The sequence below is a fragment of the Amblyomma mixtum genome, chromosome 7 (assembly GCF_055824585.1).
Source record: "Amblyomma mixtum isolate Tamu chromosome 7, ASM5582458v1, whole genome shotgun sequence".
NCBI classification, from domain to species: Eukaryota; Metazoa; Arthropoda; class Arachnida; order Ixodida; family Ixodidae; genus Amblyomma; species Amblyomma mixtum.
Genome location: NC_143018.1, coordinates 15025374 through 15050628, shown reverse-complemented (window position 1 = coordinate 15050628; position 25255 = coordinate 15025374). Strand labels below are relative to the sequence as shown.

Below are 25255 nucleotides of genomic sequence, written 5' to 3'. Positions count from 1 at the left end.
GCAAGCCGCCACGGGACTGGGTGAAAGGCACTCCACGCGTTGGTCGACTCCGCCCACCGTACGAGGCAGAATTAAAAAAAAAAAGGCGGGAGCCGGACGTTAATTCGATTTAATTGGGGAAATAGGCCCCACAGGGCAGTAAATCGCAGTTTCTAAGAAAGCTCGGAACGTGTAGATCGAGTTCCCGCGGCAAAAAGACAAGTTCAGATTCCTCTTCAGTGCACCTTTAAGACAAGGTCATTACAAGCAGCACAGCAAGATTTACACGTTGTAAAGCCCAGGTGAAAAGCGCCTACATTTAAAAGCAAACTACTGCAGCGTCTACAATTGTTGAGGCCTGAAGATGAAGCACTACATGATCGAAATGGCTGGCCTCAAGCAAAGCAAACGGGGGAACAGGTGGTCAGTAGGTGAGTCGAAACAATGCAGAAAGACAATGCCATGCACAAGCGTGGGCTGAAGCAAAACAAAAGCAGAGGTGAGAGAGTGCTCGTGACGAAAAATGCACAGAAGTTTGTACCTTGGGCTTCCCATGGCATCCGAGAGCCAGGCTGCAACATTCCACAGATTGGCGTGTGCATATTTGCGGCAGCGGTGCAGATTTCGTGGGGATTTTGTTTTATTGTTTTTGTTCCACGGCGGTCGCAGTCCGTGAGAGAGACCAGAGAGAGGGTGAAAGAGAGTGGGGAGAGGAAGAGAAAACAAAAAGAGAGAGCAAAGGAGAAGTGTACAGGAAGTGGCAGAAATAAAATGAAACAAAAGTAAATATAAACAGTGTTAATGAGCAGGGTTAGAGATGCACCGTTGGAGCACACAGATAGACAGAGCATTTGTAAGGGTGTGCGAATATTAGACATCTTTGCACAGCGAATCGAATATCCTTTGATTCAATTAGGTGAACGAATCAAATAGTATGTATTAAAACTTATTCAGAACAAACTGAATCCACTGTCAAGTTCTTGATTAATTGGCACCAAGTTCAAAAAGGGTGCACTGTAGTTTTTTTTTTCGAAGACTTTTTGAAAACGGGGCCCGCACCGACACCACATGGCCTGCTGCTGCGATCGTCGGTACAGAAAGCAGAGCTGAATGACACGATCCATTCGTGTGGCGGCATTCATAGTTCTCGTATATATGTATATATTCAAGACAAGGTTCAGCCACGTTTCGCAAACCCTGCCTTCATGCCCAATATACGAGGCTGCTGCTTAAACTCTCGTTGCTCTCATCAACTCAGTTTTGGAACTGATTTCTTCGCTACCGTCATCAGTAGCAAAAGGTAACCTTCCTAAGCACACAACATGATAGTCATAGACCTAATACAGTAGACTCCCTTTAAGACGAACTCCAAGGGACCATGAAAACTGTTCATCTTATCAGAAGTTCATCTAATTAGGAGTGCTTTTTAAAATGATGTTCGAGCATGCAGTGTGTGTCCAAATACTTCGTATATGTGAACAAAGCCATGAAATAGTCATTTAGGAAAAAAATAATTGCAACATAAGCATTTATTGCACTACTAGTGCAGTGCATCAGGCACTGTTTAGTGTTGCCCAGTCTGTTATTTTTTTTTTGTGTCTGTCGAGAAAATCGTCTGCTTGCTACAAGCGTAGGCATATCACTTAACCTTCCAAGATATCCTTCAGTGCCCTCACAGGGGAGGAGCAGCGACAGTTCTGCTTTCACAGAATCGCCCTTTCAACGGAGACGTGGTTAGGTCTCTGTGCCTCCCCGCGTCGCATGGATCGTCGGCGGTGCAAAAAAGCTTTCAATTTTTTAGCTTTTTTTTTCTTTCCTTCCGCTGAAATACTGCTCGAATGGTCGAGTAAAGCTGCATGGCTTGGGCACGGCTGGTCGTGAAAGTTCATCTTAACCAATTAGCACGTGTGCAGTGTACATTTTAAGCAGATTTTTTTTGCATTGACTCTATGGGAAACTAAACAAATGACCACCACTGTTCATCTTAACCAAGGGTTCATCTTAAGTGAGTTCGTCTTAACGGGAGTCTACTGTACACCGAATTCGCATTTCATGACCTCTAGTGGAGATCGGCGTAGCATTTTTTAACAGCTACAGCTTTAACTCCAAGATTTATTGCGCCACCACTAGAGCTTCGCTGTTCTGCTTGAATATTTGATTTGTACGAATAGGCTAGCTTTAGTACGAATTATCGTGCAAGTAGTGAATAATCATAAAAATAATGTATTTGCATTCCATTTGCTTCCATCACTACTCGATTCATATTAGATTCAGTTTTTAACTGCACTATTTGTATCTGATTTGGTAGCATAGCTAGCCTATCCATATTAAATTCAGTTTCGGAAAAGCACTATATTCGCACACCCCTAAGCAACTGATGGACGACACAGAAAGCTGGCAGAACCTGCCCACCACATTTTCTGGCCTTATAAAACTTTGAGAAATGCTTGTGGAAAGCTACACAATTAAGGCGCTCTAATCCGCTGTGACGTGTGCTCGGAAGCGCTGCTTTATTTGTGAGCAGAGCTGATCCTAAGTGCCTATGAGTGAACATTTTTGCCAGAATGGTTAGCACGTCAAAACTGTGTGATCGAAGTGAGTAGTAACTCCATGACTTTTTGGTGTAATGAGAAAAAAAAATCCACTTGCAACGCAGCTTCAAGAAGTATGCTGAAACAGGTCATGTGGCAAAAACTGATAATAATGTCCCCTACAAATCAGTTCACCAACGTGACTGCTGAAGAGCCAAGCGTTTTACTTTTGCACACAACTCCGGCCACGTGCTACACCATCAGCCACCCCACCCAACGACTGGTTCCAGTGATGACTCTGAAATTATCAAGTATAGCAGAAGACGCAGAGAAAAAAAATGCATTCGACAGCGAATAGCAAGAAAATTTGAACACTCCGCCCCTGAATCACCAATATGGAAGAAGCATCACCAACTTCCTACCCCATGACTGAAAGTGGTCTCAAAGGTACCGCCTATCTTTTTTATCATGTATTTATTTATATTGTGAAGTGAACACTTTCTTCTTTCTTCAAGCTCACTTTCAAACCTCGTAGGCTGCACATAAGAGCATCAATCATTATAGCACAAATCTGGACCTAAAATTTCTTTTCTGTTTTAAAATGAAAACTGGCACTGAGCCTCAATAAGCATTTGACATTTATTGAGTGTGCTTTATTTTGACAGTTAGCAGATATGTGAAAAAAATAACTCCAAACAAAAAGTGCATGTCCAGTCAGAAACAACTGGCACCAGTAGCTATCATGTAAGAGCTCACTTACGCAGCCAAAACACTAAATACTAGTACTTTGGAAAGAGTCCCATGACATACAGTTTTTACATACACTATGCTTTCTTAGCTTTCCACCCTGGTACACCAGATCTCTTGTTCAGCATCCCAAACACACAAAATCAGCATGACATAACTGACTATCGAATTTGAAGATAGGGCTACCTATACTGCTTGACCTAGTTTCTCAACACGACACTTAGCTTGTATGTCCATAGGGCCACACACATATGCCACTAAAAGCATTGCCCCCCTTCAAAGTTTCCAAGGGGAATCTCATACAAGGTATACCAGCCAATCCAGAAGTAACAAAAAGTAAAAATTCAACAATTACAATGCGTAGATAGTAGCACCATGCAGTTCTCACTAAAATGCACAGAAAGAGGGGAATTTTTTGTATCATAATGGGAAATTTTATTGCCAGAATAGTTACATACATCAACCACAGGCGACACTGTAATGCTACTATACCAAACTGCTGACATAACTTGATCTGTGAACAGTAAATAATTGTGATGTAGTTAATGGGCCCAGGTCCGTTCAGGAGCCCTGGGCAGTAAACAGGCTGCATTCAGCATCAAAATATCTTTTTTTTTTTCCTTGAGCAACGAGGACAAGACACAACCTACCTAGCACACTAGCACGCTAACATACACACACACATACACTGCAGGCACTCAAACAACTACTCTGGCAACAACATATTCTGTTGTGAAAAAAATTCCCTTCTTTCTGTGCATTTCTGTGACCACTGCATTGTGGGAAGGCCTGCACTTTTCATGTTACTGAATCTGTTACCTTTACTGTTACTTTCGGATCAGCCTGCAGATGTAATTGCAATGGGTAATCTGCCGACACCGGCGACTTGAGCAAGGTTCACACGGGAGAGTAACCAAGGCCTTACCTGTCTGCAACGTGGCCACAATCTGCTGAAACTTGGCGTGGACAGTCACAAATTTCCCGAAAGACGGATGGGTCAGCTGGCTGCCACCTTCCACGCGCCATGAACACCTGGCTAGCTCGGCTTGGAAGAACAGCGCCGTCCTCAAGGCCTCGCGCAGCAGCTTGTAGACGGGTGCCGCCCTGCGTCCTAAAAGCAACCTGCAAGCAACAAAGAAAAGAAAAAGAAAAGCTTGGCTTGTAAAGGAAGAGAAACTGCTTTATGCTGGTCGTCAGGGGCGTAGGTGGGGTGGGTTGTTTTGGTGTCAGATCACCCCCCTCCCCCGAAAATTTCTGAGCGCTGCAGTCACACCCTCCTCTCAGCCTTTTATTCTCCCCTGCTATTGACTGACGCTTGCTGCCACCACATACTATACCGCTTTATTACACATCACCGTCCACATTAATTTCTGATGCTAATTAGGGACCCAAATTAAAAAGTGTTCCTGTAAAGTAATTTTCCAACCGTGCAGTGTGAGGTGCGCACACAAGACCTCCATTTATCCTGATACACTGAACAAACATATTACAGTGATGTAGAGGTATTAAATAAACCACATAATCGAAACAAGATGTACAGTGAAGAATAAGAACCATTTAAAAAACAAATGAGTGAGGCAATAAAAATGAACTATACGGATCTCTGGGCATAGAAGGGGTCAATTCTAAGCCCCCATAACTGAAATGAATCTTCTGTCCTCCTCAAGTTCAAATTTCCACATCGCAGCGGATTTCAATGCCAAGCAATAGATAGGCTGAATACTGTTCATCACCACAAGTAAACCCTGTCTCCAAGCTAGGTGGCATTATTTCCTTCTCCCTAAACGGAGGAACTGCTCTGCATGACAGCCTTCATCACGGTACAACACCCTTCTTCACCGTGCAAAGCTGATCTTCACCGCACAACACCTTGAGCATGTAGTACTTTACCGTTGGCTGAGCCGCTTCAGAAATGCCAGATGCACGTTGCGGAGGTCGTCCACTGTGCGTGCCTTGCCAATGAGCTCGGCCCGCAGCTCTGCGAGCGATGCCTGCATCACCTGGCCACCCACGTAAGACTGGACAAGATGCACAAAGTGGAGCATCTCATGCCTGCATCGAAGGGGGGGGCACAGACCACAGGTTTTCTCTACAGGTACACGCACACTTCGCTAGTAATAAGGCAGTAAACGGCTGGAAGCCGTATAGCTTTCCTTTGTAGCTGTATGGCTGCGCTTGGGTGGATGAAAATGAGTAATTAGTCCCCTATTACAAAACCTACTCCACCTTGGGGGATTCCCCTATACATATGACCAACACTTCACTAGATTGGAAGGATGCCCAGCAGTTGCATCAGAATAAAAAGTTCCCAAACTGGGTTTCACGAAATCCTTGAATTCCTTGAAGTGCTTTTTGGGTTCCCCAATTGCCTAAATCCGTGCATTTCCCAACCCTCCTTTCTTCACCCACTTTATCTTGAGACTGACCATACTGTGCTTTTGGCAGATTGCTTCACTACACCACTAGTCATTAGTATTCATTGAATTCGAACATTCTTTTTTAGAAGCCATGCCTGTGCGTGCTCCTTTTGTCAAGCACACTAAGCAGAAAGAGAAGACATGCAGGATTCCTCAGCATCTGCATTAGAAGATGACGTTCCAGCTCCCAGCATGACAGATTTGTTTATGTTGGCCAGTTCTGTTAGAAGATGATGTTTAGGCCTCAACATGGGGGCCTTCTTTACAGAAACGGCCCCATGTTGGGAGCCAAAGCATCACCTACTAACACAACTGGATGGCGTCTCCTTGATCTTCTCAATGTATCCTCCCAGCCATGAGGGATTTCATCACAGCCTTGACACCATTCCACTAGATCAGTGAAACACCTGGCACAAGTAGGTACAGAACCCGAGGGCAGTTCCATCATGACCAGATTGCCAGGCTTATTTTATTCATTTCCTCATAGCTGCTACACTATTTTCACTAAGTTCTCCGTAAATGTGGCATCCCATGGCACATGGACAACAAAAATGGCTCAATACAAGTGCCATCACAAGTCCTTTTTACTGTCCCTGTCTTTCTTTGTAGTTCCATCGTCATGTATATATGTTGCCAATTCACCCACCTTTCTACTCGTCTTAAGTTCATTTTTTTTTGTAACGGACTACTGTGCTTGAACCTTGTCTTTTACCTCACCGGCAGTTACAGCCCAAGGCCTCGTGGTCAACCTCCACGTGAAAAGATGTCATCATATAGCAAGGTCAATTGACTCACTGTCATCAGTTACATGATTACATGCCACCAATGAACATTACCATCCGTTTAACTTGGGGCTCCCTGCAGTACATTTTCGCCACACTGCTACCGTGTACAACAAACTGAATAAATTACAAATTTGAGTACAATTAGCAGGCCACATTAACGGGTTGCAACGGGTTGCGTGACCTGCTTGACTGTCATTGTTACAGCTCAATAACCTTGCAACTGAACCTCAACCACAGTCTCTTGTTGCATTCTTTCTTCCATATCCCCCTTTACCCATATAGCTGATGTAGGCTTGCATTGCATTATGGGAAGACACTTCCTACTTTCTTTGACACCTTCCTTTGCTGTGAGCATTTTTTGCAGTTTTGTCATCATGTATATGACTGATGCCTTGTGAGTCAAAATAGCGCAAATATAAGAAACTGATGCTCTGCACAGCTGGTCACTGAAGTTTTGAAAGAATGCACAAAGCGTGAAAAACAATAAGAACAAAGGACACAAGTGCTGTCTCGCAACCAAAGTTTTTGCAACCAAAGTTTTTATTCCGAAACGAAGAGTATGCATGAGTAAGAAATAAGAAAGGCAATCTGCAAAAGCGTGTCACACATGCACCAAATTCTTATTTCATTTTGGTTTGCTTTGCATTGTGCGTATCCTTTCAAACATGCATGTCAGCCAACCAGTCCAACTTGTAGCCTTACTTGGGTCACTAAATCTTATTATTCCACCACTCACCTCATCAGCTGGAGCTGTCTAAACTCCGGCGACGAGTGCGGGTCCCTGGGAAGTGCTGGGGAAGAAGAACAGATTTCAAGATGAGCTTATTGTTGTGAGTGATGTGCAGCTGATGATGCAAGGACACCCGAGAACAGTGATGCATGCATTGCCAGTCCTTTCGGTCGGACGCCAAACAAGTATAGGCACAAAGTTTCTTTGTGTGTCAGTGTTTCTAACTTGAAATACCCCTACAAATGCAGTAATTCTGAAAATAAGATCAGAAATTTAGAGCATGTCGCAACTAAATTAATCACAGGCCACTTCATTACTTTTGGTTGTGGTCGGCACCAGCATAGCATCATGATCACCGGACTATGATCATGTTGCATCATGTGTGCTTGGAAACATGAAACCCAAAGAGAAGTTCGTCTATTCATGCCTCTACCCCATTCTGGTAAGAAGGCTGTCAAGTTCTGCGTCACTGGCTCTTGACAGACAGACATAAGTGTCACTCAGTGTCAATTTTAATGCAGATGGAACGTCGAAGCTGCTTGTCACGCAGTGTTGAAAACCATACTAAATGACATCCACACAATGCCTGCAGCTGAAACTTGCTGGGTAGCATCCCCACATGCCAAATTACCTATATCCTTTCTTCATTTTTGAAACTTCATCTCTGTACTTACTCCAGACTCAAAATGTCCAACAAGGCAGAAAATTACACTAATTACTAATAGCAAAAAATTACTAGAGGCAGAAAATTACATACTTTGCCTAAAGTACATCAGCAATCAATCAGAAGGTGCGGCCCTACACTCCATCTCACAAGCAGTTTGCAGCACTGTGAAGGCTATGATGATCTGAACCAATCAGAACAGCGCACACTGCATAAATGTGTTCCTCCTTCCCCTCGCCCCACAACTGCTGGCTCCATCTCTGGGAAGAAAAGAGCACCAGTGTCCACCTGCTGCACACAGGAGACTCAGCTGACTTGGCGGACGCCATGTTTACGAATGCGGTGCACCACTTCAAAGCAGGCCTTCGCAGTGCTGTGTTCGTGCGGACTTTCTCTGCTAATTTAACCGGCGAATTAAATGCTCACTGTACTTTCAAAACAACATCCTGAACTACCTTTTCAATTGCTGCAGCAATTGTTTGAAAAAAAAAAAAAAAAAACACCACAACACTGCTCAGATTGACGAACTACTCTTCCTTGGCCCTGACTGGAGGGAAGAGCTCTGCATTTCACTGTGCTGCATACAACTTGTGAGCTGGAATTCAGGCACAGTATAATGAGTGGACTGATTAAAGAGGGGAACCCCGCCAAGTGCAAGGGGATGGAAAATTTGTTAATGTGTTGCTGGGTATGAACCAAACTACGACCCCCTTTTGACATTGACATTTTGTTTTTACATTTTGTTTATTAAAGTGCATTCAAATGCGCATGTGTCAAAATATAAATACTATACTCAGTCAGAGCACACTTTACACACTGCTGGAATCCATGTACAGAGGGCAAAACGCATGCCTAGAATAACCAAACTGTGTTTTCCTGAGCTCCCAAAGCCGCTGCGACCAAGAAAGCCAAAAATGACGATGAAATTCTATGAGTTTAATAGCACATGTTTACATCCAGACCATTTTTAACCAAATCTTATGGCTAGTTATCGCGTGTTACGCCCGAAACACGCTCAGAGCGTGTTCTAGACATGCGTTTTGCCCTTTGTACCTTTCCTCTTTTCATAACTTCCTTACAGTGGTGGCACCTCTTCTGTCCTATACCAGAAGCCCGTGTAGTACTCTAGTATCAAGGCTTAGGGCGATAACTGACTTTTCTGCTCCAACTGAAGTCACCTGCAGTAAGGAAAGTACTCGATTTGCAAGCTCTTCAAACACGGTCTTGTTTCCACTGACCGGATGGCTTGAGATGGCTCCAGATGTCCGACAGAGCCCACATGGCCCGTCTCAGGCCAAGCAGGAAGCTGAAGATCCGGTTGTAGCGCAGTAGGCAGGCCTTGGTGATCACCACATTGAGTGGCCACTGCACCTGCAAGTTAGGGGACCGGTATCACTCAGAGTGGAGTGCTCAACTTAGTGATCAACTTTTTCCCTTGAAGGGATACCGAGAAGACATCGCAGTTGGCCCCTATCGAGAGATTACCGCATTTCATACTTTCACTGAAAATCTAACTCTTACGAGCTAGAAAAGGCCAGAAAATTAAATACAGGTATCGCCACCACTGGCCGTTTTCACTAGCAAACAGCAATGACGTCAAGATTAATTTTTTGTAAGCAGATCTCTGAGGCTGGGCTACAGTGGCATTCACTAACAAACCTGCAGTCTAGCATTTGAAGGAAGACCGCTTGGTCATGGTGAGGCACGTTGAAAAAAACGAAAACAGCGACCACTGACCAAAGTCAAAGAAAAACAATTGTTCACAATAAATCAATCTGGGCTAAGGCACCTTCTATAGCCTTGAGAATTTATAACAGTGATATGGGAGAGATCTGGTTGAGATCTCTGCTAGTCCAATTCAAGGCACGGAATGCTGTCTAGACGGTGATTGAAGATTAGAGATGTAGCCATGACAATGCGTTCGTTTCTGCTGCGACAATCACTTCCAAACACTCAACACAGAGTCCCTTTTGTTCTTGATGTCACAAGCTTTCAGTGAACTGAGTGGTGGGAAAAGAAAATATAATTTTTTTCAGCAATTCATGCATCTTTTGTTGCCAAACAACAATGGCACAGACACAGGAACCCGAACAATAATTTTTTTATCAACAACAAAAGCTGGACACAGCTGTTCTCAGTGCCCCTTTACACATGCAAACAACATGCTTCAATATCCGTTACTGAACAAAATCAACCTAGAGGGACGCTAAAGACAATTCTGAAGATAGTCTGCCTGCTTTCCTCTGATTTCAACTTAAACTACGCTGAAATTCCGATGCCTACCCAGAGTCCTTCTTTCACCATTGCTGAAAAGACCTTGCAAACCAGTGCAGTAGAACAGCTTGAGCAATCTTTTACAGCAAGAGAGTTCTCTACATATCGAGGGAAATGAAAACTGTGTGCCAAAAACTTACCTTGTAATTCATTGAAAGACAGCATAAGATGTTCTGTCCTGTTTATAGGTAAAGAAAGAGAACAGAAAAAGCAGTTATGACAGAATAAATTAACATGACAAGTAATTTCTACAAAAAGTGTTCCCAATGTTCAACCCTTTCATTACTTCATGCTTAAATTTTTAGTTCATTTTAGTCTTCCTAGCGCCTTTATATTATCTAAAACGACTCCAAGAAGCACGATTAAACAGGCCTGTTAATGCACTAAACACAGCAGCAGAAATGCAATTAATAGATTAATTTCGAACAGTACCTCATGTCGCACTCTTTTGTTCAACAAATTTGGGACCTTCAGGTCTTCTAACAGCTCAGAAAGTGACAAGATCATCAGCTGTACAGTGATGTATTCGTGACTAAATAAACTCTTACTGAAGTTGCCACAAATGAAAACAGGCACTAGAACATGTTAATCTAGCTTTAAACTATGATGCATACAACAGCAGGAAAGCAAGACACGTGGAAATGTAAAATGCTTCAAAAATGAACACCCAGAACACGTACTCAGTTACTAATGCTCCCTGTCATCAGCTGCTGTTCTCCACATGACTTGTGTGGGTATATCACCACATCCAAAATGGGGCTATTCCCCAACCTACCGTCCCAGGTCAGTTACCTAAACTATTCTAGAAGCCCGTTTTAGGAGTAGTGACTACTAGCCCTTAAACTGCTATGTCTTAGTAACTACTAGAAGTAAACTACTTGGTTGTTCTACTTGCTCCCTCGTAGAACTGTCTGATGCAGTGAAGCAATCTCACTCCAAGCTACTGTGAATTTGTGCTCTTTTTCTTGATTTCCTATTGCATCCTTCAAAAGATGCTGAGAAAAGTGCAACTCCTGATGACAGCACTCCTTCTGCTCCTGAAGCAATGCAAACACTTGAAGCTAGGTAGTACTGGGTGAGCTGAGAGGACATGAAAGAAAAACTACAAGGGTCCAAGATCAAACTGCTAATGAACATGCCTGCTTGCATAAAGGTCCCCACTCCTTCTCCTTGGGGAGCCGCCTAAAAGGGGGCAGATTTCAGACCGGGGAATATAATTACAGATTAGCATTTAGCCAAGTTCAACAACAGGCCGGCTGCACTAAGGTGGATGTTAACCCTTTCAGGCGCCATTTTTTGTTTTTTGACTGAAATAAATTATTTTTTCACCTAACTAGTATATTCAGGCCTCAAGAAAGGGAATTTGTTAGTTTCCGAACGTGAAAGACCAGCAGGTAAATTTTTACAACGATGTGGAGAATTCCACACAAAGGTGTCAGATTTGTTAGAAATAATAACATCGAAATGCTCTCGTGTGTCAGGTAAACACCCTAGGGATCGTGGAATCGCTTTGTGTTTCCAAGATTCGCATTACGCTCGAAATTGAGCAAAAACAACCGATGTTCTCACTCACGGCAAAATCTGTCTGCATAAAAACGACGGACAAAGTGCATTCGCTACATAGTACAAAAAAGCAACTTATTTGCAACAAGGGTGCTCAATTTGACTGAAATAATGAAATCACTGTTAAGTGCTCCAGTTTCTCAGAAAAAGCTAAGTTTTCCGCTTACGCAATTGTGTACAAAGCGCCTGAAAGGGTTCATGACTAATTATTCCCCTGATCTAAATGTACTCACGGTTGGGCGATTCCCCAAAGTATATTGGACTGTATATTGGGCATTTCTCAAGGAGAAACACCCTGCCTAAGTCCAACTGCATTCCACCCTTTCTTTTTTTTTTTTAAACACCCAGTATTCGCTTCCACCAGTTCCCCTTCCACATTCATCAGAGACTCCTTCAACAGCTCACCAGGAAGGATGACTGAGGGGATGCGGCGGGCATCGAGGGTCAGGTTGGAAGCCTCTGGACGGTCTCCGTGCAGGGATGAGCTCAGGGCATGAGCAAGCACCAAATTCAGAGTCCTCGGATTGAGAAACTCCGCAGGTGAACTCTTGGGTGACTTGAGCTGCGCAACGGGAGAGAGCTTCACTTAGCCACCTTTGCCACAGCACTCAGTGGCTCTTTGTCCACACAACATGCCACACACCTAAATACAACTAACCTCATACGACTAACCTCATACGACTTACAACTACCCCGCTTTACTCTCCTACGTGCTACTCTACCCTTCCCTACCTCACCTATCGAAGGGTCCCTGATATGCGCAAGGACGTGTAATGCATTGTGATCATGTAATGACCGACAAGGCCTGGCCTGCGTTATGCTGCTGTCATTTAACTACTGCACGATGGCCACTTGCTTTCTGGGACCATCATGCAACAGTTAAAAGAAAGAAAGGAAAGAGATAAAGGAAAGAAAGCAGCCCGCACCCACTTAGGCCAGAACACGGGAAGAAAGGGAAGCCTCAGTCTGCCGGACAACGTTTCTGACTACTATATTTGTCTACGTACACCTGCACCTGATTCTGCTCTATGCCTCTCGCACAACTTCACAGGCAAGCCCACCTCATGGCATATGGCATCACACAATGCCTGTCCAAACTCTCCGTCCTGGAAACAGTAGTAGTTGACGAGAGCCTCCAGGTGGTCATAAAGTCGCAGCTCGTTAACAAAATATGACACGCAGACTCGATTTAGTAGCTTCATCCTGAAAGGAAATAAAAAAAAAGGGAGAGAAACAAGACAGTGGCAGTGAGAAAGACTCTTGGATGACAATGAACACGCTTAAGACAGAGCCCTGTGATTCAAATAACCCCTAATACGTATAGCTAACAACGAAATTTATGAAAGAACACACAGGTTATTGGCGGAAAAAGCATCACGATTTCAGCTTCCATGGGAAACAGCAGAAGCTCACCTATCAGGCTTGCAAGTTATGTACATGTTGTACATACCAACAGCATTCTGTTCCAATATGTCTGCCTCCTAAGTGAGTCACCTATAATGCCTCACGTCGGCAGGTCACAGCTTAGTTTATTATGCGACTCTATCAAGTTTGCACAATGTTGTACCTGCAATCAGTGTGGCATTGTACTAGTTAGGTCTTTCATCCCACTCATTAGTCTGTAATGTGGCAGAGATGGATACCAGAAGCTAGAAAAAATGAATGCAATAGGAAACTGCATTGAGTAGAAGCAACTGTACTTGGAACATTCTCAAAAGCATCCACTTTTTGGCCCTCCCGGTAAATGAATGTACCACTTTTGTTTTTGACCAATCAGAATGAAAATGCTGCTCAAACTGAAGGAATATCTGGTTGGCAAATATATATAGATACAGCTGTAAAAGCAAATTCAAAACTGAGTGCAACTGCTGCAAAAATACATTCCTCCTCACTGCCCGCAAAAGAGCCGGAATTTTATTGAGGTCCTCTGCTACTTTTTGTTCTCCATTTTCCTATTTTACAAGCCTGCTTGGATTACATGGAAAACATGCTCTTACCCATGCAGCCATGTAGGTAGCATGCAGTGTATGTAGCTAAATATAACACAGAATTCGCTTTTAAAGACAAGAGTGGTCTTTATTGTTTTCCAGGCGAACTCTTCAGTACGGACACAAAAGTGGATGACAAATTCGAAATGCAAGTTATACAGAATCGTTGATGTAGGTGTCTCACCGAGGCAGACCTATAATGCAGGTGGGGGAGCTTGTTCATTCAAGAGACAAATTTCTCAGTGCTGTACAGCAAACACTGCATGGGCCTTGCTACCACCACAGAGACAGGGAAGGCAGAACACTCACTGGGCTGTCAACGGGGGGAGCAGAGAGCGCCTCAGGACCACCTCGAGAGGCAGCCGGCATAGTCCGCCATCCAGGCTCCAGTCCCAGGAGTCGCAGCTCGTGGTGCTGTCACTAGCATCACCGGGTGAGAAGTACGCCAGCCTGGTCGATTCCAGTGGCTCTTGGGCTGGGGCAAGTTCAGAAGTTGGTGCACACTTCGAGATGCCCACACACTTTTCGTCAACATTGGCCAAGGCAAAAAATAAATAGTACGGTGATGAAGATCCCTAGTGCAGCAAGTTAAACTGGAATTATTCCAGACCACAAACCGCAACGAATGGTAGCAAACTGGCCTCACCATAATTCCTATGAGCTGACAAGTAAAGAAAAGCAGTTCCTGTTCCCTGCAAATGCCTGGCCTGTGATGCTCTCGCACTGTGCCCAATAGGGCCTCTCAATACCACATAGAGGAAAAAATTGGCAGTGGCTTAGCTCTGGTTAAGCCTGGATATACAAGCGAAAAGCTGCAGTTGTGCTTGGTTTGACGTCACGGCAGTCGCAGTTCGCACACAATGCACTGGGAGCACCACGATAATGGTGTAGGCAAGTGCGTTATATAGCCCTCCTTCCATATGCGTAGTAACTGTGGTAAACACGCGGGTGCAAGTAGCGTCACACGAGGAAGCCGAGCGTGGTAAACACTCGGTAAACACGCACAGAGCGCGCAAATGACGGCGAAAGTCAACCGGCGGAGCCGCGCTCGGCGGCGGCTCCGCCGACCACGTGCGCCTTTCTAGTGACGTCGCACGGCTAACTCGCACATGTGCCGCTGTGGCTAAAATTGATCACGGCACACACCAGACCCGGTGTTGACTAGCCTAGTGAAGCTTTTCGCTTCAAAAAGGCACCACCGCCTATGCGAGTTTCTTAAAGAGCACTTCATACACTACAAGAATGCTGGGAAAATAAGATTTTTGTATTTGGCTTGGCTAGTGTTAGGACAAAAGTGTAGACTGCATCTCCGATGCAGCAGCTGCACCGTGATGCTCTTTTCTGCGTGTGGAAGAAATTACATCAATAGTGCACTTTTCATTTCTTCAATAAATTTAATGCAAGTGAAACTTCGATGTCGTAGGCAGGTATGGAACCTTTCAGAGCATTTCTTCGAGGTCTGTCTTGAGAAGAGTTTTGTTGTTTTGGCTTAATCCACATTTTATGCCCAAAAACAGCCAAGCCAAATATAAAAACCACATCTTCTGGGCATACCAGCGTCTCTCCATGGCGAATGAAGTGCACTACCACCAGCGTTCCCTCTAGGTAATTTAGAGAAACTCTATGCAGTGCCCCACCATTGTGTTGAGCTTAAGCAGCAGCAAGCAGCGGAAAACTGATGTCACAAGTGTGATCATCATGTGTACGCTTACTACACAATATTACGCGAACGTCTGCACCAACAAGCAAACCTTTACCCAACAGGTTCATATAGGCAGGCCGGTATAAGGGGTTTGACGTCCTAAAGCTGCAGCAGTACTGTAAGACACACCACAGTAGAGGGCTCAGGTTTAATAAATAAAATTTGAATAAAATAAAATAAAATTGGCAGAATAAAATTTGATTTGATTTGATTCCCTAACATGGACCAAGACGTTTTTTATTTCCACTTCCCCTGCAATGTGGATACAGCAGCTGGGATTCAATCCCGCGACCTCATGCTTGCAAGCAGAACACTTTACTCATTGCTCCATAGGGTTGAAACTGCGTAGGAGAGTTTCTGTATGTGTGCAATGCCAGTTTATCAAACAAAAAAAAAATTTAGAGAACATTGTTGCCAATCACAAACCATTCGAAATTTCAAATAAGGCCACACCACTATAAACACTGCTACAACATCTGGTTTGATGGTGCATAAAAGTAGTAAAACACAGTTGATCTGATTTTGGACACTCTTGCAGTTTATAATCAGAATATTAACATTAACTGAATGCATTGCCAAACCCACCCAAGCTGATCATCAATGAATCATGTACCCATTTTCACTGTCCCACTGAAAATACTTTAAAAAAAAACATGTCAAAAAGGGTTAAATCTTAAACATGCTTTGCGTCCTCTTGGTGATTCTGTCTGGAATTTGCATACAACTCTCTTTGCTTTTCTCTCTCATGATGTTAGACATCTCCTGAAATGCTGTTGCCTAAGTTTGTGCTAATTAGAAAGGAGCAACTGTCTGTAGTTATAGGAAGAAATTTTCTGCCCAGTGAAATTTTCCAAACCGCTGGGCTAATGCAATGACCACATTCTCCATGCCGAGATTAGTTTTGCACGAGCTTACGATAAGTTCGTCCAATACGATGGTAGTCTCTCCAGTTCCTGTTTTCATCCCTCGAGAAAACCACACAAGCATACGTCATTCAGGAATACGAGGCACAATAACACCTCAAGACAGTCACAATACTCACATATGACCTTGGAGTACGTGGAATAAGACATGGCACTACACTCAGGCACGAATTCATTTCCAGAGACGGCTGTGTGAGTTTTCGCGTCGACCTCCAGTATGCTGGCATCTCCACCGCCATCCTCGGCTCGAAGAGCGTCATCGACACCATGGTCCAAGATCCAGTCCTCCAATGCATCGAGACAGTCTCCACCAGCCTCTTTAGGCTCTGCAGCTCTCTGCCCTGCCTTGCTGTCATGGCTGGTCTCATCCTCTTCTCGACTGCTGCAATCTGAAGAATGTTGAGATGCCACCGGTGACAAAGCAGGGTCACCGGTTGTAGACGGCGCCAGTTCACCAGGTTGTTCCATGCAACCCTCAGGTTTATCACCAGAAGTTGTTTCTGGCATAAGCCGGCTTGAATCCAACGTCCCATCTGCCGATTCAGACTTCGAAGCAGGGCCGCCTGATGACACCACCAAGTCAGTTTCTCCCTGCCCTGACTCGACTTCCGCGCTTTCTGCAACGCCATCCTCTGCGGCGCAGTCACCTTCGACCCCCTTTTGCTGTTCGCCCATCATCTCCCTGGCAAGAATGTCAGGATACAGAATGCTACGAAGCTGGGAGTCGGATGCGTGACCGAAGATGTTGCGCTGTCCACCTCTGCCGTACGTGCCGCTGGCTTCACAGTAGAGACCCGTGGCCTGCTTTGTTGGTTCTGCAACGTGACTGCCGGACTTCCCCGTCACTCTCATGTGTGTGCCGGTGGTCACCGAGTAAAGCAGGTCTTCGCGTGGCTGGTCAGCTGGTGCCGCAAGAGGAGAAGCAGGCAGGGGGGCAGAAGCTGTCTCCATGCTAGGAGAGAGAAGCCTGCCAGTGTTCGAACTTGGGGAGCTGAAATATTGGGAAGAGGAAAAAAAGAAAAATGCAAAGGAGTACTTCAATGGTAATAATCATAATAAAAGTAATAATAATAATAATCAGTGCTATTAGCCGCCGCGGTGGCTGAGTGGTTATGGTGCTCGGCTGCTGACCCGAAAGACGCGGGTTCGATCCCGGCCACGGCGGTTGAATTTCTTTGGAGGAGAAATTCTAGAGGCCCGTGTACTGTGCGATGTCAGTGCACGTTAAAGAACCCCAGGTGGTCGAAATTTCCGGAGCCCTCCACTATGGCGTCTCTCATAGCCTTAGTCGCTTTGGGACGTTAAACCCCATAAACCAACCAACCAATCATTGCTATTACTATAATTTATTCACACTTCTTTACAAGCACAATTACACATACCAGGTTTACCTGAGGTACCAGAGTAGCTTGTTGCCCGAAGACCGACAGTCAGCAAAACCAGTTGGCTATAAAATTGTACTTAAGAAAAACAACAACGAAAAAGAAATAATAATAACCATACTTCTTGTACAGGTTCCTGCAGGGCATCTAAACAAGTATGTTGTGCCCCCGTTTGCAATCTGTCTGTGCAATATTCTTGCAACAGCTAAGCACATGGTTCATCGAGTGATTGCCTTCTTTGCATTGCTGTGTAGATTATCAGCCACAATGCGTTGCAGCTTCCACAATTTAAAATGTCACTGGTGCTGAAATTAAAAAGGTAATGTTTGCCCAACTGACCACTATATTCTAAATTTAAATTATTCATTGAATAATTGAAGTCTAATATTCGTTGTGAATTGAATTGTGAACTGTGAATACTTGTGAATTGAAGTCTAATATTCATTGAATATAAGACTTCAATTCGCAAGTATAAATTTAATGGCTGGTTATTGTTCAATTCAAACTTGAAACTGAAGTGCTTGCACACCGCTAATATGTATCGCCTCGTGCTGGCTGGAGATGCTAAATTCACACAAGCTGAGGCAGGTATTGGGGGGGAAGTTGGCTGCGCACAGTGCAAGGCCAGATGGCAGCAAAGTTAAACCCAGTGCAAAGGAGTACATAAAGATGGCACAATTTCTAAATTCTAAATAAACCAATAAGCTTAATTCGACACATACAGTCTACAGCCTATTTTTCTTTAACTACGAAGTTTCTGAGAAAGCTGTATAGCTTTCCTTTGTAGCCGTATGGCTGCGCTCGGGTGGATGCCAATGAGTAATTACTCCCTTATTACAAATCTACTCCACCTTGGGGGATTCCCCTAAACATTTGACCAGTCTACAGCCTGCCGAGTGACATACCGGGGTATGGCAAACAGTAGACGACTTTTAGCACTCGCTTGCTCCTCCTGGACTTTGATCCAGTCCTGTGGCACTGAAAACAAAAAAAAAAGGTGCTGTCAAGGTGCGCCTGCAGATAAGCGCACAATGAAATAACAAAGCTTCTTCTGTGCTACAGAAGATCATTTTAAAAATTGCATCGCTTTTTTATTGAGCAATTAACACTGCATTATCTTCAGTTCTTCCCTCCTGTGTCATAAATACAGTATAGTTGACCTCTCGGAGCATCTTATAACATTGCAGCTTGTGTTAAAAAGCATTAATCAAGTGTTTTCTCATCAAAAAAAAAACAGAACTGCCAATAAGCAGAAAAGAGCATGGAACCAACCAAGTCACCTTTAAAGGTGCACTGAAGAGGAATCTGAACTTGTATTTTTACCGCTGGAACTCGATCTAAACGTTCCGAGTGTTATTGGAAACTTCGAATTATTGCCCTGTGCGGCCGATTTCCCTAATTTAAACCCAATTAAACGTCCCGGCTCCCACCTTTTTTTTTTTTAATTCCCCGCAAACGGTGGGAGGAGTCGACCAACCTTGCACCTAGTCCTGTTGCAGCTTGCCGCTCTGCTATCGGCGGAGTGATACGTAGTGATCGGCGAAAGCAAAGACTCCACGCGTATTTTTATTTCCGTGGGCCTAATTTGCAGCTATGTAGTCTCTGACTACCTATTTATTCACAGAAACCTAAAAGAAACAAAATAAAAGCACAAGCACAGTCGCCACGCGACTACCTGAAAGGCACTCCATGCGTTGGTCGACTCCTCCCACCGTATGCGGGGAATTAAAAAAAAAAAAAGAAAGGCGGGAGCCAGACGTTAACCTGATCTAATTAGGGAAATCGGCCGCACAGGGCAATAAATCGAAGTTTCTAAGAATGCTGGGAACATGTACATCGAGTTCCCGCAGCAAAAAGATGAGTTCAGATTCCTCTTCAGAGCGCCCCAGCTGTGACCACTAAACCACTCACTCACCTTCCACATGGGGGGAGATGAGCCCCAGGGAGGGCTCGGGCAGTGGTGCCAGATTGAGCTCCTGCTCCATGGCGAGGGTGTAGCGCTCGGCTGACGCCTCAATCTCGTCTAGCTGCCGGCTGCCAAAAGCTAATGTCAGCACAGGGCGCCGGTTCTGGGTCCACAGAACAGGGCTCTGCAGACAAGTTACCAAAGAGGTCTCTGATGTGATCAGCCGGTAGGTATGGTATGGTATACGGGACATGAGCTATGATGAATGTCAAAGCGAAGGACTGACACCACACAGCCCGCAGGCATCTTTTTACATTTCGCCTCCATTATAATGCAGCTTAGAGGCGATCCCGTGTCCCTGGGGTCAGAATCCAGATGCGATTAGCTGGACACGTGGACATGCATACAGAAGCAAATTGGCGTGACAAAAAGGGCGATCTACCAAACGAAGGATCTACTTGCAGCGACATAAGTAATATAACACGGGAGAAAAATTATGTGAGAAAAAGAAAGCAGCACAATGGTTATTTGAAACAGAAGCTACTTCGCCACATGTCTTAGATAACAGACTTGCTCATCAGTAAGCACTACAAAGAAGAGCTGGTTTGGTTGGTTTTGGTTAATGGGGTTTAACGTCCCAAACCGACTAAGGCTATGAGAGACGCCGTAGTGGAGGGCTCAGGAAATTTCGACCACCTGGGGTTCTTTAACGTGCACTGGCATCGCACAGTACACGGGCCTCTAGAATTTCTCCTCCAAAGAAATTCAACCGCTGCGGCCGGGATCGAACCCGCGTCTTCCAGGTCAGCAGTACAAAGAAGAGCTGACGCACAGTATAATTGATTATGGGGAAAGGAGAGGCGTAGTAACTGCCTCGTTCAGGATTGACAATGAGACCACACCATGGGGAAAGGGATGAGAGGAAATGAAGGAAAGAAGAGAAAAAAATTGCCAGGACGATGGGCTGTAGATTAATTCCGACCATGCAACATCAAGGTCTGTGCTGCGGATGGCACAAAACTCAGGCTAATGCTTAAAAAAAGAAAAAAGCAGCAAATTCTCAACAACAAAAGTAGGGAGGCGGGTTCTTTATGCTAGGCATTCAGAAATTTTAAAATGTTAGAAATTTTGAATGTTCTCACATCCCTATTCACGACCCTTAACTGGTTTTCCTTTCTTGGTGTTGGGCCCCCGCAAATGCTTTCAAGCACAAATATGAAAAGAGTAAAGTAAGCCAGATTGGCTGATTATATCTGCGCTACCATATACTGCGAGGGATGAGTTAAATCTTCAAGGTTCGCTCTATGGAGAGAACAGGTCAAGGTATTAGGACCTGGCTAATGTGCACACCTGGTGGGTTTAGACTGCTGTGCATATTCGTCACCAGTTCGAACATAGTGCCCTGGAAAGTTTCCCAGCCGTGTAGATAGAGTTCATCTGAATGGATGCACAGAATCAACGCGTACCTGAGGTTTGCAAACCTTCAGCAGCATAGCTGCCTTGGCACTGGTGAAGACGTCTCCAAGAAAGTGAGCCGCGAACGGGGCTGCCGAGGCCGCAAGCTGCAGTGTGAATCCATTCTCCCAGAAGCGTTCATCTGAAAGGAAAAGAAAGCCAGCATAATACGATGAGAAACCTGCATGACACCTTGTGCCCCTAGCAGGGCCAGGCAGCAAGCAAGAAGTGGAGCAGTTTTTTCACCCCCAGGACGACAACCAGGAGCCTCACCCCGCATTTCCACCTGCTCACGGTTGACCTGGATGGGGAATTCTCGGTGAGGGTCATTGCAGCGCCCCGCATAGAGCCACTCCTTCAGAAACCTGAAAGACGGGAAAATGCCTAACTTAAGGACGTATTGCAGCCAGGCCTCAGGCAGGGCATTTTATCACGGGCCATTCCAGAGCACTCTGTAGACACAACGCCTGGCTCCCACCACTGGTCAGTGTGCAAGTGAGGCTGTGTTTTATCATTTTTTCTGGCACTGTAAGAAGACTACTTTACTGCCTAAAAAGATAACCAGGCCCCAGCAAGAATGTGAGCCAGAGACCGCATGTGGCAGCCATAAAAATCCTAGTTTCATGAAAAAACAAAAACATTTATACTGTGAAAAACAAACAAGAAAAAACAAGTCATCATTAACGACACCCCGATGCAAGATATAAGAAACATCTGCCTAACCCATTTAATCCAGCTCCTTTTCAGCGTGCTATGTTCCATTCCCTCCAATATGTTTGCAACTACATGTACAGTCTAGCCCGTTTATAACGAAGCCACTTATAGCGAAATAGCGGTTATAACGAAGGGATTTCAATTTCCCATTCCCATTTTTGCATTTTCAATACATTTTGGGTCCGGTTTTAAAGAAGTAAATAAGAGCGCGTCAGCGGATATAACGAAGAGATTTAATACCAACCGAAAAATAATCTGCCAATGAACACATTTTTGCGTCCTTGAGGCGATTTTTTCCGCGAAAATAAGAGGAAAATTCGGCTGACGGCGTCCTTTCGTGGCATCGTCTGCTCTCCTGCGGAGCGAAAGGTTGCTTCACTGCATCGCATGGCACGCCGGTCTCGTGTTGCGCCGTCCTTGAACGGCGTCACGGCGTAGAGCAGTAGAGCACGTCGCGCAGGAGAAAAATGTAAAAAAGAACAGAGACGATTTTTTTTTTTTTTCGATGACGTCGCAGAGAGCGGCTGTCTTGGCCAATCGCGGTTCTCTATTTCTCCCAGGCAGTCGGCGCCACGGCTGGACTACAGTCTGCAGGAGGTGTGGCAGCGCACGCTTTGTTTTATGTCGGTGCCGCTGTGCGCAAGGCAGGGAGAAAGCGCGGCAGCATTGTGCATGTTGGAAGCGTGGCTCATTTTTATCGTTATCGCGGATCGTTGTATGCTGTTTATAAGGACAGAGTTATTCGACTTGATCTAGCTCGTGAACGGACAACTGAGCGCAGTGTCGCACTGTTCCAGGTTGGGAGCACGGCGAACGCTACTTAGATCGCGCGTGACGCCATTGTCACTTGTTTTCTGCCCGCATTGACGCCCGCATTGACGCCATCACGGTTTCCTGTCTTGTTCCGCTTCTTTTTATATTTCGTGACCACTTCGCCTCAGCGAAGTCCGCACTCGCGAAACGTGTTCAGGGGACGCTGGACGACTTCTTTCAGCGGCAATAAATCGGTATGCCGATGTTTGCATTTTTTTTCGCAGTCCCCATATTACGAAATAGCGGATATAGCGAAGTGATTTCCGATTCCCGCCGACTTCGTTATAACCGGGCTAGACTGTATCAGTAATTTAATGCGTCATCAGCCAGCACTAGGCGTGACCTAACTCAGGCACCAATATCAGCTAGTGGGTCCACTCATGTCCGTCACGCCAGTTCGCTGCAACGACCTACCACACAACCCCCCACACCGTCTTCTCTGCCAGGTGGCTATCATTTTAGGTTTAACCACACTGCCCCATGGTTGACCATGTGATCAACATGGCAGGAACAGTCCTCTGTCACCTGTCTCCCAACACTTACTCACAATGGTCAACTGTTTAACACACTGGCCCAGAGGTATGCCCATCCCAGACACCGCTACACGGACAATTACAAGAATATTTGTCTACACCTAAGTTTTGCACTTGACTTGCACTGGCATCGTAGCAACGGACCACAGATAGCAACCTGCGTGTGGTCTGTTTACCTCTTTCACCTGTCTCTTCAGCATAACATACTGACACATACCACAGTTTACCAATGGGTAAGAGGGCTACGGTGCTACCTACTTGGTTCAAGCACTATCACGCCCAAGGACACAAGCTGCTCACTGGCGAATGTTAGCTCTTGTAGAAATGCAAAAATACCAAAACACTGACGCAGCAGTTAATGTAAAGACGTCATGTGACACAAGCGCAATGATAACTCATGGCTCACATATGGGTGAAGAGTGCAGCCAGTTGGTACTTACCTGCGCAGCAGGGACAGTCTTTGTCAAAAGTAACCAGGCTGCACGTTTTTCTTCTCAGTCGTATATTAAAGCTATTATGCCAGCCCTCAAGCTCCAAATCTCTGTATGGTAAGAAGAACCCCTGACTTCACCTTCAAAGAACTTTTTGATCTTTAGGGAAGCCGTGAGGGCTCTGTTATACGAATGAGAAGCAAACCATGGAGCCTGGTTACTTTTGACAAAGACTGTACACCAGAAAGCATGCAACACAAAAGCTAGCAATAACAGAGGACAACAAGAGTCTTGAGAGTCAACGCTCCGGAGTCAGCGTGACGATGAGGACACCACAGCGCCACTGCCACGTGCTCATGGACTCTTTTCTGGCTGGTCGAAAACAGAAGACTGGCTCACCTGAGGTAAGGTTGGCAGGTGTGCCACAGCAGGAAGGCTGCGGTAGATGCCTCCTCTTGACCCCAGAACCTCTCAGCATGCTGCTGAAGACTCCGCATCAGCTCCATGCTCTGGGAACACACAGACAATGCACATTTCTATGTGGTGGTCCTTCAAAGCCCATGACAAGCTCCTCAAAAGCGCCCCCTCCTCTTGGAGGTGAGACCAGCCAATGAAATTCGTGACAGGATTGGTGAATAACATCAATCCTATCATGAGTTTCACAATACCATCACTGCCACAGCAGAGAATGTTGGTAGATGCAGATCTTAGCAGACACCAAATGGCGACTGCGTTAAGAAAGGCAGGCCTCAAAGCAATGACCGGTCTGATGACCAAGGACAGTACATTTGTAATTAGGATGTCCTTCTTGAAAATGTTTCAGTCTCGCCTCGGGAAACCGCATGCAAGAACTTGCTTTGTTATTTCACTCATGCAAAGTAACACACTTCAAACTCAATACATTTCCTTCTTACTGACAAAACTCTTGAAACTTGCGACACAGAGAGCATCTGGCAAGAATGGCGACAAATAAAGCTCTCCATTGTATCCTGGTGTCAAACATGGCATCTGTCTAACATGACATCAGTCCAACTTGACATCAGTCTCAGTATTGCCTCGAGCCTACATGACAGGCAGTGAACCAGTGTTTTGTCATTTTATTTTTATTTTCTTACAATTTTATCACCTTTAGCTTAGTGGGATTGGTCTTTTTGAAACCTTCTGTCAGTGGTCAATGCGACAAAACATACAATAAGATCTTGGAATAAACATAAATTTTCATCCGCTATGTAACTCAGCATGCTTGTAATGAAATTATCTGCTAAGAAAACTATAAAATAGATATAGCCTCTTCTCAACTTAGCAAAGAGTGGGAACATAATTTCAAAATGGAACTCGAGGTTACCTAGTGACTTGTGCTAGAAAAAAAAGTGAACAAGCCTGGTCTCCTCTGCATTTTAATCAGTACCTATAAGCCACATGTTTGGAAGGGTCAGGAATATGGTACTCGTACAATGGCTCATATGATAGCTTTTTAGGAAGAAACCAGGTTTAACCTGATTTAAACAAGAATTGCAGATTTATCAACTGCAAAAATTTGGGTTTTACCCAGAAATGGAGTGCCCTACTAATGCAGTCTACAAAGTCCACACTTTGGCGGCAGCCAGTCAGACCCTACTTACCTTCAGGCCCAACCATAACGAGCAAATTTGTTTCCATACAGGATGACAAATGTCCACTTTTATACGACACGCACAAAACAGAAAAGCTTGCAACAA

At 44.9% G+C, this 25255-nt stretch overlaps 1 protein-coding gene across 3 annotated transcripts in view; it reads right to left on the bottom strand.

Annotated features, from left to right (window-relative positions):
* Positions 1-25255, bottom strand: part of Grip163 (gamma-tubulin complex component 6) — a 46984-nt gene that overhangs the window by 3232 nt on the left and 18497 nt on the right. Inside the window, exons 13-27 of one of the 3 annotated variants that reach the window (XR_016284003.1) lie at positions 23937-24046; positions 21320-21411; positions 21058-21188; positions 19601-19775; positions 18591-18663; positions 16423-17294; positions 13988-14153; positions 12752-12893; positions 12096-12252; positions 10268-10305; positions 9092-9224; positions 7196-7250; positions 5148-5309; positions 4183-4379; positions 521-2808 (exon numbers count right to left, since the gene is read on the bottom strand). Coding sequence is in view for 2 of the 3 variants with exons in the window: in XM_089551774.1 (XP_089407900.1) it covers positions 521-551; positions 4183-4379; positions 5148-5309; positions 7196-7250; positions 9092-9224; positions 10268-10305; positions 12096-12252; positions 12752-12893; positions 13988-14153; positions 16423-17294; positions 18591-18663; positions 19601-19775; positions 21058-21188; positions 21320-21411; positions 23937-24046 (2534 nt within the window). In the remaining variant the exon portion in view is untranslated. The remainder of the gene's footprint in view (positions 1-520; positions 2809-4182; positions 4380-5147; positions 5310-7195; positions 7251-9091; positions 9225-10267; positions 10306-12095; positions 12253-12751; positions 12894-13987; positions 14154-16422; positions 17295-18590; positions 18664-19600; positions 19776-21057; positions 21189-21319; positions 21412-23936; positions 24047-25255) is intronic. The other 2 variants (XM_089551774.1, XM_089551773.1) reach the window with 2 other exon arrangements.